Raw genomic sequence first — 17,470 nt, forward strand, 5'->3', positions numbered from 1 at the left:
ACGTTTGTGTTACCTGTACATAATGTCCTGAAACCATCAAGTGATACGGATGTATTTCTCCCTGTATTATTGACTCAATGAATTATGTGGTTGGAATAAAAGTATTCATTTCTCACAGTTGAAAGTTGTTTGTTTTAGTTACATTGTGCAGTAATCGACCTAATGTGGCTGTAACAGGTGCTGAAGTCGATACGACCTTGAACAGTCGTTGTCATGGTTACCATCAGCTTACTGGTAGTATGGAACGAAAGCACACAGTGTTTGTTGTTTAACAGCGCACTCAGCAATATTCCAGCTATATGATGGCGGTCTGTAAATAATCAAATCTGGACCTGAAAATCCAGTGATTGACACAATGAGCATCGACCTATGCAATTAGGATATGATGACATGCATCAACCAAGTCAGCGAGCTTACCTATCCTTTCCCAATATTTGTCTATTGGGACATGCATGTGTTGAAGACCGATTCAAATGGAAAAGTAGTTTTCAAGTTATAGGTTGCACAAATGTTGAAGTATAAAAATATATTCTAGGATCACAATATGAAAAACATATTTTTTACAGAAAATACACATATCAAAACCAAACTTTGCATTGCACCTCTTCTTTTAGTATGGAAGCAGTTCCCTAAATTTGAAAAAATCCATGTAGCAGTTTTTTAGGTCATACAAAAAAATGTTCTCGGAAGGACGGACGGATGGAATTCCTTGACATAACTATATACCCCCAACCTAAAAGGGTGGGGTATAACTATGTCATCTAAAACAAACTGTCCCCTCATTAAATTTTTAATATATATACAGAATGGCACTTCCTGAAAGAAAGCAACATCTACCACTTTCACACAAAATGATTCCTCCCTCTGTAACGGTGGAAACTACATGCAAACAATTCGGTCATGGACCAATTCATCCGATTGGAAAAATGTGTATAGTTCAGATAAGTAGGAGATCCTTCACATTCAGAAGCATCTAAATGTTTAAATTCTACCAGTCTTGACCTGCTCTCTTTAACCACAATCAGGGTTATCAAATCGAGGTGGAATCCTCAACAATGACCTTACGGAAACAGTGCCCAGACTCAAGTGTCATTGCCTAGCATCACTTGAGTTATCTTGTTCCATGTAGTTTGATGTCGTATTCCGTCGCCTCCTTAGCACGGTCGATACGGGATTTATCCATGGGTACATAGTACCAGCCCTTGTAGTCCTGACGAGAACTCATGAGATCCTTAACTTTCTTGTCAAGTTGCCTGAAAGAACAAAGTCTTGCTGTACAGTTTGTTTGTTTGTTTGTTGCTTAACGCCGCACTCAGCAATATTCCAGCTATATGATGGCGGTCTGTAAATAATTGAGTCTGGACCAGACAATCCAGTGATTGATATCATGAGCATCGATCCACGCAATTGGGATACGATGACATGCATCAACCAATTCATGGAGCCTGACCCCCCCTATCCCGTTAGTCGCCTCTTACGACAAGCATAGTTGCCTTTTCTGGACCAGACAACTCAAGATTGACATTGTGAGCAACAGGTGTATGACAGTGTATGGTGACTGACGGTCAACTAATTCTATGAACATGACAACCAGACCCATTTAGTCACTTATATGACAAGCATAGGTTGTTTGGGACCTATTCTAACCTGGAATTACCATTGGGGCCATCTTATTAAACATGAAAAAAACATACTTAACTCCTCCCTCCAATTTTTAATGATTTTTCAGGCTCATATCTTACAAGATGTGTTAATAACCAGTTTGGGTAAATACATCATTCAAGTTCAACAATATTTCAGTGAGAGTGTGTATGGTTTTACGCCACTTTCTGCCATATTCCAGCAATGACACAACGGGGGCATCAGAAATGGCCGTCACACATAGTACCCATGTGGGAATCGAACCCAGGCCTTCAGCATGATGAACGAACGCTTTAACCACTAGGCTACCCCACTGCCCCTCAATATGTCAGTAATATCATGCATGACATGTTGAATAACGTTGAAACACCAAAGGGAAGTAGATTTAAGCATTGACTAATACGGCGAAATCCACATGGATAAGAGCTAACAGAACAAGGTTATAAACCCATAATTAGCAGACCAGTCATAGCTAATTGACGCAATAGTGCAAATGAGTGAGTGAGTGAGTGAGTATGGTTTAACGCCGCTTTTAACAATATTCCAGCAATATCACGGCGGGGGGAAACCAGAAATGGGCTTCACACATTGTACCCATGTCGGGAACCGAACCCGGGACTTCGGCATGACGAGCGAACGCTTTAACCACTGGGCTACCCGACCGCCCCTAGTGCAAATAAACTGGTGCCACCTGTGTCCCAACATTAAAAACATGGCTTTGTGTTGCTGCAGTATAGTCACTGCTTCTAAACATACAAATTAAAATCTCACTTGAATTTTCTTTTCTCATTCTGTTCATGTAAGATATGAAGCGTCCTTTCGTATCTCTTCTCTGGCGATTCATAGACGTGCTTAGCCAAGAAGCGTACTATAGGACCCTGAAATGAGATATTTCATGACAATATACAGCAGTGCAGTGTTTAAGGATAAAAGTCAATTGGGTCGTTAAATTTGGGGATCCCTGCCATTCAGATACTAAATACATGTTCAAGGATCTCAACTGACCAGTGCTGACTACAAACCAAAGACTACAAGACTGTAGAGTGAAGAGTATTCTGAACAGATATTAGTTCTATCAGCATGTACACAACCTCCCTCCTTTCTTGGACGCTGATTTCACAACAGGCATCTAAGTTTGTTTTTTTTGTTAGGGAGCCAAGCGGCTCCTAACATTAATATTTTAGGAGCAAACAGATATGTTGAAAAGATATTGTCACCAGTTATGTTGATTTTTAGGTAGCCAAGTGGCGAGCAGTAGATAAATTTAAGAATGAGTGAGTGAGTGAGTCGGGTTTAACGCTGCTTTTAACAGTATTCCAGTCATATCACGGCGTGTCAGCTTAATGTGGGAGGAAAGCCCGAAGTGATGCAGGTCTCAGACATTTACCACTTCGTTGAAACCCATGAGCACGGGTATGGTGCTGACAAACCTAGAAACATAATCGGGGCGAACCTGGATTCGAACCCAAAATCATAGGTTTCTGGCGTGCCTAAGTGACGCAACTCTGCACAGCGAATTGCGGTGCCTCAGACAACTGGGCCACCTGTGCCCCCAAATCAAATTTAGGAAGCCAATCATAGATTTAAATTGCATTTGACAATTGAAATTCTGTTTTTGGAAAGATTGAAGTAACCAGGCTTTGTGCCCTTTGACCCCTTTGACAAACCCAAAGTCTGTTTGTACAGCAATGACATGATATTGAGCATTGAAATACCAGCTTGAGAGTTACCTTATGGTAGGGCTGTCATTGATTGGAAATTTTAGCATCGACATACAGACTCAAAACTATCGCGTTATTTATCGATTAACAATAAATTTAATTATCTGTATGTGTATAGATGTAAAATAGCCTGAAATAGACCTGGAAATAATAAATTTAATGCTAAATATGAACTAGGCCAGTCTAAGAAGTGAAGTGAACACCACAGTGAAGTGACACCAATACACAGGATATTCAAAGCCCTTTTACACGCGCTTCAGTGACTTTGCCCACACACGCGAAAAACCTGGGTCCTGCAGTAGGAATTGAAAATCCACATCCCAAAGAGGCCACCCTGACTGAACCATAAAATGATGAAAATTGAATTTTCTGCTGAATGTTTCACGTTAATCATGGTAATGTTATAAAAATAAATGTTTCTGTGGAAGTGAATTAATAATTTAGCATTGATATTTATATATTTGTATCAATACAGAATCAATAGCACAAACATATTGATACATCAACATGACGATATGTGATACATCCCCACCTTGTGGTATTCCCAGTGTTTGGGTTCATAGTCTTCCGGGACGTCGGACAGCTCAGCAGGACCTGAATTCAAACAAAACCATGAAAATAGCCACAGGCAGAGGGAGACTGTGACTCAATCACATTAAAATCAGATCATGGTTCGCGCTACCGCTAAACAAAGATCTGAGGACATCTCATTATGGGTCACGTCAGAACAACCTTTCATCCGACCAAACAGAGCGTCGTCGCTCACCAGATGGGGAAAGTGACAGTCTGTATGTGTTTTCTTATCATGCAACCTCAAAAACGTTAACATAGGGTATTCCGAAAAAGGGTTGCGTGCTGTACTTCTTATTCTGTCAAAATCACCAACAATCTCGCGCTTCAATTGGATAAACATTTGAAATGGAAGAGACTTTCCAAATATAACATAGTCCGTGGGAAATACAGCCATTAATTAGACATTTCAGAATTTTCTATGGTGTTCTGTTTTAAAATTTTGAACCAAGCATAGTCTTGAATGGAAGTAGCCAGTTTGAAACTAGCATCGTAAACCTCAAGAAAATTGCTTTCAAATTGGCTAGTTTCGACTTCTTGTTAAGTCATTTCATTGATCGGTCAAAGTTTGCAAAAGGTCATTCTGATGTGATCTTTAACCATAAAGACATAGTGTTCAAGATTATATCAGTTACACAGTGAAGTGCTGCTTAGTACTAGCCTGGACTCAAGCTGTTTTCATAGCAAGCCCACTGAGATACCATGCCTCAGTTTAACATAGATATCCCACAGACACAGTATACAGACTCTGATCCGATCAGTCCTTGATAAATGCCCTTAATGCTGAGTGCCAGGCAGGGTAACAACAAGTACCATCTTTTAACGCCTTTTAGTATGACCTAGGTAGGGATCGAACCGCTGACCAGTTGCCCTCCGGGGAGATGCTCTCTCACTAGCAGGGGCAGATTTAACAGAATTTTTTTATGTACGTAGCTAGCAGGGCTTGCTCCTTTTAAAAGTTACTGACCCTTCTCCAAACTAACTGGCCTACAAGTAAATGGTCGAGGACACGATGTGGCAGAACCATGGTCGCGTAACCACCTACGGGGGCTCTTGAAATTATAACACTCCTCACCCAAAACATTTTTTCCCATTTACCTCATTTCGTGGTGATTTATGAGCAAATAAATAAGTTTTTGTACTCAATTATTTACAGACCGTGGTCATATAGCTGGTATATTGTTGAATGTGGCATTAAACAACTAACAAACAAACAAATAATTGAGAAAGGGTAGGTGGATGGGTGACAGGAATCTGAAAACTTGACTACTGAAGGTAACTCAGGTTTCAGAGCTTACAAGACATGTGGCATCATTTTTTACCTGAGACTGTGTGAGTGTGTTAGTTCCAAGGCTGCCCTCGACATGTGGGATACTTTTTCAGTTATTGTATATTATGGCACGTCGGCATAAGCTTCTAGTTCTAGCAACTAACAAGCAGCTTGGGCCGAATACTCCCCAGGGACATGACAATGCAATTGGAACTCACAGTGATGTACTGACATGTACTTTTAGTATGGTGAAGTCTTGTCGTCTTTTTAAAAGTAGCCTATTATCAATAGTGGATGGGTACCCGGTAGGATGAGATGGCAATGTGCCTGTTAACCTTCTAGCACCTCACAGGCAGCTTGGGTTGTATACTCCCCAGGGAGAAGAGAATGAGATTTAAGCGCACACAGATCCGTTGAATGGGGTAATAGTACACTTTGAGAATGATATTCAGCATGGACAAAAGCACCATACAAATGGACTATTATTATTATATTTACTAAAAGCTTCAAAGTTCATTAGTCTGAGACGTTAACTCACCTACGAAGACATTGGCATAGAAGATCAGTGCCAGCATTGGTACCATACCGATAATGATGAAGAAATGCTGAAAGTGAAAGAACTCTGTGAATTAGACATCGGACATACTCAGGGCCAATCATGGGTCATGTTTCACAAAAGTCATCATGGCGCTACGACTGTCGTAACTCCCATACTTCATACTGACTTACGACAGTCATAGCCCTTCCCTGCATCCTAACAGGCATTAGGGGACAGTTGGATGACAATGTCAAGTGGGGGCCATGGGTAGATTTAACAACAAATTTGTTTGTAGCCAGCAGGGCTTGCTCCTTTTAAAAGACACTGACCCTTCTCCAAACTGGCCTACAAGTAAATGGTGTAGGCCGCAAAGTGGCTGAGCCTGTGGTCATGAAAACCACCTAGCAGGGCTCTGAAAATATTACAACTCCTCACCCCTGAAAATCCTTTTCCTGCACTCAGAGATAAAGTCTTGGCTCCCATTTGCCTCATTTCGTGGTGATTTATGAGCAAAGAAAGATGTTTTACACAACATTACAAAATGGCGGCTGGATGTCATTCAACCGTGATGATCGTCATATATCTTTCTTTGAGTTTACCTTCACAAGACCTCATTCCCGCTAAATATTTACTCATCAAAATTACATGATTCATGAGCAGTCCAATCAAAAAACATAAACATACATGGGGAAGGGGTGAAAGTTTGTCCAGCCAGATGGGCCATGTACTTTACTTTTCAGCAAGCCCTTTGTAATGTTAACTGGCCACGGGCCAGCAGTTTAATCGACCTCTGTAAGGGTGTTATTGTTTGAGGAACATTTTAGCATAAATCACAAAGGGCATGAGGCAAATGTTTCCGAGGCAATCATTTCCTCAATATCTATGAGGGTAAAATTACTACATATCCGATCCTTCTGTCAACAATTGTCGATAGCATTACAGACCGTTTGACTCCAAATGAGAACGATGAATTGCAAAATAACTCGAAATCTAGAAAAGTGTATGAAACATCAATACGGTACTTGACCATGAATACCCTGTACCCAACAAAATCTGAATTTTGTTTATTTTAAGACCCATGACGGATGAAGTTCTTTAAGAAACTATTATGTAATTTTGTATAGAAATGTGTACATGACACGTAGGGGGGACAAACCGTGGAAGGCACAGCGCAAGCATGCATGCACTGCACGTTCTGTGGTAGGGGAAATGACAGAGCGTTTGAGGGGCCGTCTCATGATAATTTCAGTCGCAATCTGACTCGCTCATGCCATAGATCTCGTCGTCGGAACTGCTGGTGCCTGAACCAACTGCCACTATTATAGGTTGGACTGTTGCTGGCCGTAGTCCATCTCGTGACCAATAACGTGGCTCTATCTCGTCAACGACTGTGGCCACACAATGCCTCCATGTTTCTACTGTTACCCGACCAAGGGAATCCTTTACGAATTGTTCAACATCTCGTAATTTGAACGTGGTGTTCGCTTGTCCAACGTCACCCTTGACGATGCCCCATACCAACTCGATTGGATTCAGGTCGCAGTGATAATGTGGAAGTCGTAAGACAGCGTGACCCTGACCCTTGATGTAACTGTCAACTTTATACACGAGGTCAGGTTTCATAGTTTTGATGATTTCATAGAGCTGTGGTTTCGTCGCTCGAGAAGGAAAGGTAATGGTTCCTCCGTTGCAGCCAAGTAACCATGTCTCCTTTACGGTTATTAGAGGTTGGAGTCTTGCTTTCTGGATCCTGCACACTATGATACGGTGCATTGTCCATGACAATGAGAGACTTGGTAGGCAAAGCAGGGACTAATTTATCTTTCACCCACTCCAGAAATACATTGCCGTTCATTTCTGCGTGGTAGTCCCTGTTGTCTTTGGCCTTGGCTCTAAAGACGAGGTCACAGTCTGGGAGAAAACCCTGACTAGCAGAACCAGCATGGAGAACTATGAGTCTTTCACCCTTTCCCATTGGAAACTTTCTACCAGACTCCTTACAGTCACCACTGGGTACCCACTGACTGCTGGCTGTGTGTGACGCATTTACCCATGTCTCATCTAAGAAGACGGGCTCATATCCTTCTTCACGTTTCTGCTTGATGGTACGAAGGTAATGATTTCGGAGACGAACAATGTCAGACCGGTCACACAACACAGCCCTATTTTCTCCAGTTATCTTTTTGTATTTGTAACCAAATGTATGCAACAGCTGCCATAGTTTGTACTTTGTAACACGTAAATCATGGTCAGTTTCAAGGTGTTTCTTCAAAATTCTTAGGGAAGGGTACTTATTTTGTGAGTGCGGTTTAACAATTGCACGTCTGACTTGATCCCTCTGAAAACTGTCTAATTTATCAACCTTGCGTGGTTTTGACATGTTCCCTACCTCTTTGGCCTGACTATTTGTATCTCGTCGACTAACAACATTTTTAAGTTTCTGAGGGGACATACCAAGAGCTTTTGAAGCTCGTTTCAAGAATTTATTAATTGCATAAAAAGGTTTTGCTCTTTCTGCTTCACTTCTAAAGAAATCATACCCATTCAACATCAGCTGTTTTACACATTTCTATACAAAATTACATGATAGTTTCTTAAAGAACTTCATCCGTCATGGGTCTTAAACTAAACAAAATTCAGATTTTGTTGGGTACAGGGTATTCATGGTCAAGTACCGTATTGATGTTTCATACACTTTTCTAGATTTCGAGTTATTTTGCAATTCATCGTTCTCATTTGGAGTCAAACGGACTGTAGTCATAAGTGTAGTCAAATGAGCTTGAGAAAAACAAGAACTACCAACCATGTCATCCTTCCATCGCTCCCACTCAAAGCGGGAAGGCACAACTTCCAAGGTCTTCTTATGGTCCCCCATCTGCCGGACTACAACTAAAGAAGAAAGCACATGTTGTCATGAGGATACTCTCTTGTTTAATCTCTATATAGCAAGTATAGTATCAGTGATCATACTCCAGTTCATGTCTACAGTTTGCTATGATGCTGATTTGCAGGATTCGATATACATTTGAGTGAGTGAGTGAGTGAGTGAGTGAGTGAGTGAGTGAGTGAGTGAGTGAGTGAGTTGGGTTTAACGCCGCTTTTAACATTATTCCAGTTATATCACGGCGTGTCAGCTTAATGTGGGAGGAAAGCCCAAAGTGATGCAGGTCTCAGATGTTAACCACTTCGGTGAAACCCACAAGCACGGGTATGGTGCTGACAAACCTAGAAACATAATTGGGGCGAACCGGGATTCGAACCCACAATCATGGGTTTCTGGCATGTCCAAGGGACGCAACTCTGCACAGCGAATCGCGGCGCCTTAGACGACTGGGCGCGTGCCCCCGATAAATAAACAGATATTCTCTACGAGTCATTCAATAAAAAGTGGACTAGTCCAATTTTACTACCCAGGTACCCAACCTCACAGACCGGACCTAAGTACAAACTGGACTCCAGCCTTCACAATTAATTACATTCATCACCTACATTATTCACATTCAGATCATAAATATATACCATATGTTTTGTGTGTATAATGCACACTTTTTTTTCAAGAAAATACTGCTGTGTAGAGGGGGTGTTACCATAACAGTTTTGTTATTGTTACAGCCAATATCTAATTTCTCATGTGAAAAGACACAGGTCTGGAGAGTCCTGGAGCTCTGCTCAAGATCCAACCGACCCGGGTACCAGAGTTACCCATCAGAGAGTATGTAACCATTGCTAACCAATGCATGGAATGCAGCCAGAACAAAGTCAACTGTCAACACAGATCTACAGCCCCCATCACTCTATCAAAACCTTTGATCCAAAAACTTGGTCAAAGTCCATTTTGACCAAGTTTTTGATAGAGTCACATGCTGTCAAAAACTTTGACAACATTTTTGACAGACTTTGATGGAATAGAAACCGATCCTATTTCTCGTCAAACTTTCATCAAAGTTTGATGATGCTAGTTCAATTTAGCCAACCATACAGCAAGGAACATTCTCGTACCCCTTTTCAACCAGAAGTGCATTGAGTCAAGTCAAAATGAGCCAACTATTTTGGACTGACGAGATGTTGGAAGCATTAATTGATTTGGTTCAACAACGAGCAGCCATACTCAGGACCAAATATGCCTTTGCAGCGTTAGAAACTAACAGATTTTGTCCACTAGTCCTTATAATGATAACATATATAGCAAAACCCTTAAAATGGGCCAGTTTCTACTAGTCCTTAGGATACCTTTACTATTAGGCAGTTTGGTAAGGACTACAGGACTAGTGCCAATTTCTAACGCTGCTTTGTCTACCCTGACTCCATCTTTTCAACATGGCAATACACAAAATACATCAGGGTTTGACAAATGTCTTATCTACACACTAGCCAACTGGTCCAGTAAGAAATAAAAACTACTGGCCCAGATATTAAGATACAAGTCCAGAGCTACAGATAAGCTGTGTATTTGCGTAAAATACCCATCAAATCTATTCAAAACCCAATTACTTTCAATTAACTTGCGTAAAGAAACGCATTCATTAAATGGAAAACTCATTTGTTTGAAAACAGCACTCGTAAATACCAAATGAAGCTTTTTCAGCATTCGTACAGCAGAGCTAATTTCCAAAACAATTACAAGCTAATTTACTTTCCGAGTCAAGCCTATAATACTCTTAACTGTTATATACATCTAAAAATAATTTCAGTTTCCATTAAATCTCAAAATGCTTACTTATTTTGGGAAAAACCCAATAGAGTGATGAATAGAAGAGTGAAAAAATATTGGTTACCCAATGAAAAATGTAATAACCCAATTAAAATAGAAACCTTCAAGTAAAAACTCAATTGCTCAAAAAGTTATCTGGAGCTCTGCAAGTCCAACAGAAATTTAAGAGAGCAAACGCTTGTCAATATAGTTAAAGTCATTTTATTCATGACTTTACTGACTTTGTTTGTTTCATGCACTTCTAACCATGGAAATTTGAGCTTCCACGACTGTTGGAATGTCCTCCCCTCTTTCTCGCACTTTGTGTTGGTTCACAGGGCTTTTCAATTTGCCGCAGTGGCTTTAAAAAATTCCACGAAGCGGTTCTGTCCGTGACGGCCATTACAGAATGCTGGTATGTGAAGCGTAGAAAGTAGCATTTATTTGATTGGTCACATTAATCACTTCCTGTTTGCTATGATGGAATCTATTGGTTATTGACAACTGGTCTCTCACTTTCCTACGTAGAGTTGTTATCATAGCAAGTGCATGCCACATGGACATAAATAGCCAGTTTACAGTGAGTGAGTGAGTGAGTGAGTATGGTTTTACGCCGCTTTTAGCAATATTCCAGCAATATCACGGCGGGGGACACCAGAAATGGGCTTCACACATTGTACCCATGTCGGGAATCGAACCCGGGTCTTCGGCGTGACGAGCGAACGCTTTAACCACTCGGCTACCCGACCGCCCCAGCCAGTTTACAGATATTTTATACATCGTGTTAGGGTCTCGGCAAGGGAGGTAACTAAGCTTTTGTTGACTGAATAAAAGATCGAGTGAGTTTTAACCTGACTTAAAGCGATTGGTACACCATATTATTTCAATAGCCAGCTGGTCCAGTGTAAATATAAAATTACTGGCCCAGATCAATTTTCACTAGCATCTGTCTAGTTGGCCAGCGTATTTGTCGAACCCTGTTCATATGACAACAGCAAAACATTCTTCGTCAGTAGCATCCATCTTAGCCCCAGCAAACAATTCTACGTTGTGACAACGTTGTGACAACGTTGACTTTTCGTTGCTACAACGTAATTCTGTAGACTCCCAGATTGGTTGCTACAACGTTGTGCGTAAACCAAAATACAACCAAATCAAGACGTTGTCACAACGTCCATTTTTTACGTTGCTACAACGTTTAACCAAAACGTCGCGGCAACGTACCCAGCCAACAATTCTACGTTGTTACAACGTTGTGACAACGTTTACTTTTCGTTGCTACAACGTTGTGATGTTACGTTGTCACAACGTAATTCTGTAGACTCCCAGATTGGTTGCTACAACGTTGTGCGTAAACCAAAATACAACCAAATCAAGACGTTGTCACAACGTCCATTTTTTACGTCGCGACAACGTAGGTATCGCATACTGTTTACATATGGCGACACTACAGGCATTGCAGCACGTTGTTGCAATGTCCATGTAGATTAACGCCTGTTTTATTCCTCAATACCTCCCAGGCAGCCTGAAAAGTTTGTACCAATCTAGTTAAGACGTCAGGTACCAAGAAATACATTCTGCAAACTGAATTCACTTTAACCCTATCCATGAAACAGCAAGTCAATGAAATGCACTCTCTTTTGGCAGAGTTTGAAATACGGCCAAGATATAAATCTAAATTTTTTAAATTACATGTACAATTTGGTAATATAATATTCATTTTCCAAAACAATTTTCAAGGCTATGTGCAAATTGTTCACAAATGTTTCAACACAATTAAAAGATATTGGATTTTCCCACGAATTTGCAAATTAAAAACCATCAAACAATAAGCCCTGCACAAACTGAAACATTTAATTTTTCTTGGCCTTACCTCATACATTCAGCATTGAGAGCAACACTGTGACAAACAGAATAGTCTATGCATCTGCTGTCCTAAGATCCATTAGGTAAACGAAATGACAATAGAATTCTGGTTGAGGTGACCTTTATTTATTTGTTAAATGACAAGTCAGAACATGGGCTGAGTTGCTGGGGAGCCTTTTCAGTCCTCAAATGAAAAGTCACAGGGATGATCTTCAACTGTATCCTCAGTCTCTCCTTATGCCTTGGTAACTGAATAAAAAATGACACAAATGTTATAAAATGGCAAGGCAAGGGACATATTTCTGACATAACAAAATAACGGTTGCATTCCCCAAAATAATGTTTTGATGTCTGATGTCAGTCTTTAAACTGTTAAAAACTGCTGAAAGTGCGAAGGCGCTGACACTAATACCATGATGCTCTTGGATCATACATTAGCAGAAAAGCTTTGATGACTGAATCATTGGTGTAACTTTATACCCCCGCCCTTTTAGATTGTGGGTATAATTAAATAAGAATCATCTAAATTTTAATTCTTGAAGATGTTTGTATATATTATTGAATCAGACATACCTTTCTGTCAGTGATATGTACTTTAAACAAATACGCTCCCACAATACTGTTTTCTCCACCTGAAAGAAAAACAGAAACCACAAAGTATCACATTCTTAAATAAACCAGTACTGTATAGATAAATCCCATTTACTTAGACTAATAGAGTATGATGTAACTGATAGTAATATTGGCAAATAGTTTTATCAGTCAACAGATCAACTGTAGTTTTTCAAAAGCAGTAACTTTACCTTTCTGCTGTACACTCAAACTAGTGATTCAAGTGAATATCATGGCCAAGTTTCTAAAACCTTATTTGAAAAATATGTACATAAATGAAAAATATATATTGCCAAATAAAATAAATAGTTCCCATATTTGAAGCAAGAATGTTGAATATGAATTATGAATTGGCCCACCAATAAGTGATAAAAGTGTTAACACTTTTGGGTATTTATCCTAATTAAAACTGTGATTTTTTTTAATACTTAGATCTACCTTAATATTTTCCATATTAATATGCCAGGATAGTTATATATGTTCTAACATTTACAAAGATTAGAAACATGGGGAAATAAACAAAATGCAATAGCTTATACAATACCAGACGAAGTTGAAACAGCTCTAAATATTTATTGAAATTTATTTGTCACTACGTTTATTAACATAGATCTAATACAGTTAAATATCGTTAAATATAATTCTGTAGTATGGTAGCCTACGTGGCAACATATGCAGATCGAAAACCGAAAGAATATGGTTGCTATCAATTCCATTGTATTTTTCATTGGTGCACATTGGCTACACCTATCTCACTTTAATAATCAACAAACGATGACCAACTCACTGACAATATATGGTGATATTTAACTTTTGACTATCGACTAGCTTATCATCACCAGAGAGGACAATACCGCAAACACCCCGTTATAGCGCGCGACGAGAGACTCGTTTTACTTTTGCTCGTTTTCATTAGAAAGGAGTCAGACATAGATCTAGTTATCGGAAAATGATGAATTGATTCTTTTTTCGGAAATAATAAAAATACACATGATAAGCACCTTGCTATGATAAACTTTATAGACAGCAGCAACAACCTGATGATCCACATTTAGGATACTTCAGTCAGTGCTAATTAGGCCTTTTCGGAAACATCAAGTATGTTTCTGTCTCTTCCCGAAAATACGACTTTTTTCATAACATCATTGATCACTTTAGACTTGGGCTATAACTAGCAGCCTACAGAGAGTCGATCTGAATACTTCCATTGTTTTGATTCCCTCTTTTCGCTGTATAAGAGAAATCTACTTAACCTTTCCCATGGCCTGGATGAGCCACATTGTTGCACAAAAATCAAAGTCAGAAGATTAGTACATGTAAACTTTAAATAGTAATGATTTCAGAAATAACACAGAAGAAATGGCGATAACTGTCAGTGCGGTCAGTAGGCGATGCATAAGTTAGGCCTATTTACAAATCTACACGCTTACGAACGAAACCCGAACATAATATGACGGCCACAAAACGCCACCAGATTGAATTCTGGTCAAAAATATACCGCTTGCCCTTGGCAATTACCCTTGGTATCCATAAAATAATAATATGGAAAAAAGTCTTGGGCCCCCTTCACCTCTATCATCAAGTTCTGTGTATCATATTAATATCAACACTGACGCTCAGTGAAAATGACCGGCAAACTGCATTCTTAAACCCTGCCACTTCTGAATAATACGATACATTTAGATCATTTGACGCACTGCATGCACAGAAACATATCAACAAGCGGAGACTATTTTTGAAAAATTAACTTACCTCAATCGAATTCACAGATCATCTGTCCAGTTCCAGTTGCTGCACAATCACTTGCTTGTAATATATTATGTCCAGAGTGAGTTTGAGCTAAGATGGCTGGTGACAACAAATCTTCCGCGACAATGTGACGTCATTCTGACGTCACTTCACGAGGCAACAGGCTAAACTTTTCTGCAGTCGCTCTCACGCCGCAAAAAATACGCGCCAATTGTTTTTAACTGTAATATTGCTTGTGACAACATTTAGTTCGTTAATAGATATATATGTTTAAAAAAAATAACACTAAGAGATGGTAGATCTACAAGTGGTTTCCTAAACATCATTTACAAAAAGTACTGTAATGTCCAAAGCACAACGTTATCACAACGTTAATTTGCAACGTTGTTGTAACGTTGTCACAGATATACGCAATTACGTTCTCGAAATATTAGTATTGAGAGATGAAAATTCAAATGCCGAATATATAGAAAGGTAATGCATTACTAACTTGGTTTTCTGACAAATTCATGTTGATTTTGATAAAGCAGTTCTATTCCTTCTATTCTATCGAGAAGCAAACTCAATAACGTTTCACCGACGTTTCAGAAACGTAGTTACAAAACGTTGTGTGATGTCCAATGCACAACGTTTTCACAACGTGAATGTGCAACGTTGTTATTACGTTGTGAAATAACGTTGCAGGTCGACGTTAAAATAACGTTGTTACAACGTTATATCACGACGTTACCAATCCACAACCTTTCAACAACGATGGAAGTGCGAATCATGCATGTATGGCGAAAATGTTATTGTCATTGTTTGTTGTTTAATCGCCTCTTACGACAAGCACGGGTTGCTGAAAAGTGAAAACCAAATCTAACATTATTGTAATTTTCTGCCAAAATGTAGTTTATTTCGAGTAAACACCTTTGTTTTTACGCTTTTCGCGATGAAGACTATTTGACGTCGCACCAACGTATGAGAAACGTTGTCATCATAACGTTGCATGGCGCCCGATGCACAACGTTTCCACAACGTAATTTTGCTACGTTGTGATTACGTTGTCACATAACGTTGGAGTGACGTGATAATAAGGTGTTTACACAGACTTTAGTTTATTTACGAGATGGAAATCCTGATTCCGAAGATATAGGTAAATAATGAATTACTGCCTTGTTTTTGGCAGAAATTGTGTCGATTTGTATGTAAAACTTTTGTTCATACAATTTTCGTTAAGGCGACAGTTGACGTCGCACCAACGTTTCAGGAACGATGTAACAAGACGTTGGGAAATATTCGATGAACAACGTTTTCACAACGTAAAAATGCAACGTTGTTATTACGTTGTGAAACGACGTTGCACAGTGACGTAATAATAACGTTGTGACAACGTTGTATCACTACGTTACCAATTCACAACTTTACCACAACGTTGTGAAAACGTAGTGTGTTAGCTGGGTTAGCAAGATAATTCCCGCCAAAACACTGACGGCGTGTCCAAAACTTTGATGAGTGTAAACACACAAGTTGGACCAAGTTTTTTTATCAAAGTTTTTGATAGTGTAACAGGGGCTTAATGCAAGGTAAATGTACCAGAGTTACCCATCACAGAGTATCTAACCAATGCATGGAATGCAGCCAGAACAAAGTCCACTCTCCACAATCTAATGCAAAGTAAAGGAACACTTAAGGAGATGACCTGATTTGTCAGGTGTTGGCACTTTTTTTGTAAGCACTGAATGTAATGGAATTGAATTCTTCTCAAATTGTCGTTTTCTTATTGTGGTATTGTATATTCCTCGGAAATGTTCAATCTGGCCAACATCAATTGCTTGTTTATCAGTGTTCAAAATTAAGCATATAAAGCAAGGGATCCTAATGCTCAGAACTGTACATTAAAAGAGTTGCTAGACACAAACATATATCAGCAATACCAAGTAGTCATTGTCAATACTTAACCATGTTAACAGGTTATACAAGTACTGTGATGCTGAACATGTTGAAGATGCAAGTTCCCTCCTAATGTTATCATTTTATAACAGCAAAACCTTTTTAACTTGATTGAGTTGGGTTTATGTCGCTGTTAGCAATATTCCAGCAGTACCATGGCGAGGGACATCAGAAATGGCCTTCATACATTGTACCTATGTGGAGAATCAAACCTGGCCTTCAATGTGATGAGCAAATACTTTAACTGCTAGGCTACCCTTTTGACGCTTGTTAACCTCAAGTACCGGGGACGGTTATACTTAGTTAACAGCTGTTAACCTCATACTTTAACTAGAAATAAAACAATGTAATTAAAAATGAAATGACTCAAATATGCAGTTCTAGAACTTCTACCAATATTTTAGCCAAACTGAAGAATTGTTGGCAATAACATGTGCATAGGAATTGATGGTTGTAACAAGGTCATATCGGGCCGTAATTTCTGTCATGTTGAGTGTATCAGCACTGGAACATAACCGGGAAATATCGGACTTCGTCCTATTTTGTGATTATTTTAGAAAATAATTCGAAACAAACTATGCATGTATGCCGAATACTGAAACTCAAACAGTGCTCTTAGTCAGTAGTGAATACTCTCGTCTTTCCATGGCTTATTCCAATACAATTACGGTTGTACCTGTAGTGGGTGTCTTTGATGTTTTTGCAAGCAGTTGTGCCCGCGTACAGGCCCTCAATAGAAGCGAACGGCCCCCCTGAATGGAGGGCCTAAGGACACTCAAGACCACCATCTTGAACGTGAAGGGCACGGCAGGTGCGCACAGAATTTGTGTACATGATTCTCCAGCAATACATTTTGTTTTTCGCAAAGAATAAATAGTATT

At 39.5% G+C, this 17,470-nt stretch overlaps 1 protein-coding gene and 1 long non-coding RNA gene across 2 annotated transcripts; both read right to left on the bottom strand.

Moving 5' to 3' along the window:
• Positions 1 to 776: 776 nt before the first annotated feature.
• Positions 777 to 17,415, bottom strand: LOC124121149 (NADH dehydrogenase [ubiquinone] 1 beta subcomplex subunit 5, mitochondrial-like). Its single transcript, XM_046484130.2, has 6 exons — positions 17,266 to 17,415; positions 8,544 to 8,629; positions 5,741 to 5,807; positions 3,895 to 3,956; positions 2,413 to 2,519; positions 777 to 1,253 (listed from the first exon to the last, which is right to left on the bottom strand). The coding sequence occupies exons 1-6, from the start codon at positions 17,375 to 17,377 to the stop codon at positions 1,112 to 1,114; spliced, it is 576 nt and encodes a 191-aa protein (XP_046340086.1). The 5' UTR covers positions 17,378 to 17,415; the 3' UTR covers positions 777 to 1,111.
• Positions 12,407 to 14,654, bottom strand: LOC125378630. The gene is made up of 2 exons (XR_007220420.1): positions 12,870 to 14,654; positions 12,407 to 12,545 (listed from the first exon to the last, which is right to left on the bottom strand). It is a non-coding gene; the product is annotated as an uncharacterized LOC125378630 (long non-coding RNA).
• Positions 17,416 to 17,470: the final 55 nt, after the last annotated feature.

The sequence above is a fragment of the Haliotis rufescens genome, unplaced genomic scaffold (genome assembly GCF_023055435.1).
Source record: "Haliotis rufescens isolate VD_foot unplaced genomic scaffold, xgHalRufe1.0.p SCAF_13, whole genome shotgun sequence".
Taxonomy (NCBI): Eukaryota; Metazoa; Mollusca; class Gastropoda; order Lepetellida; family Haliotidae; genus Haliotis; species Haliotis rufescens.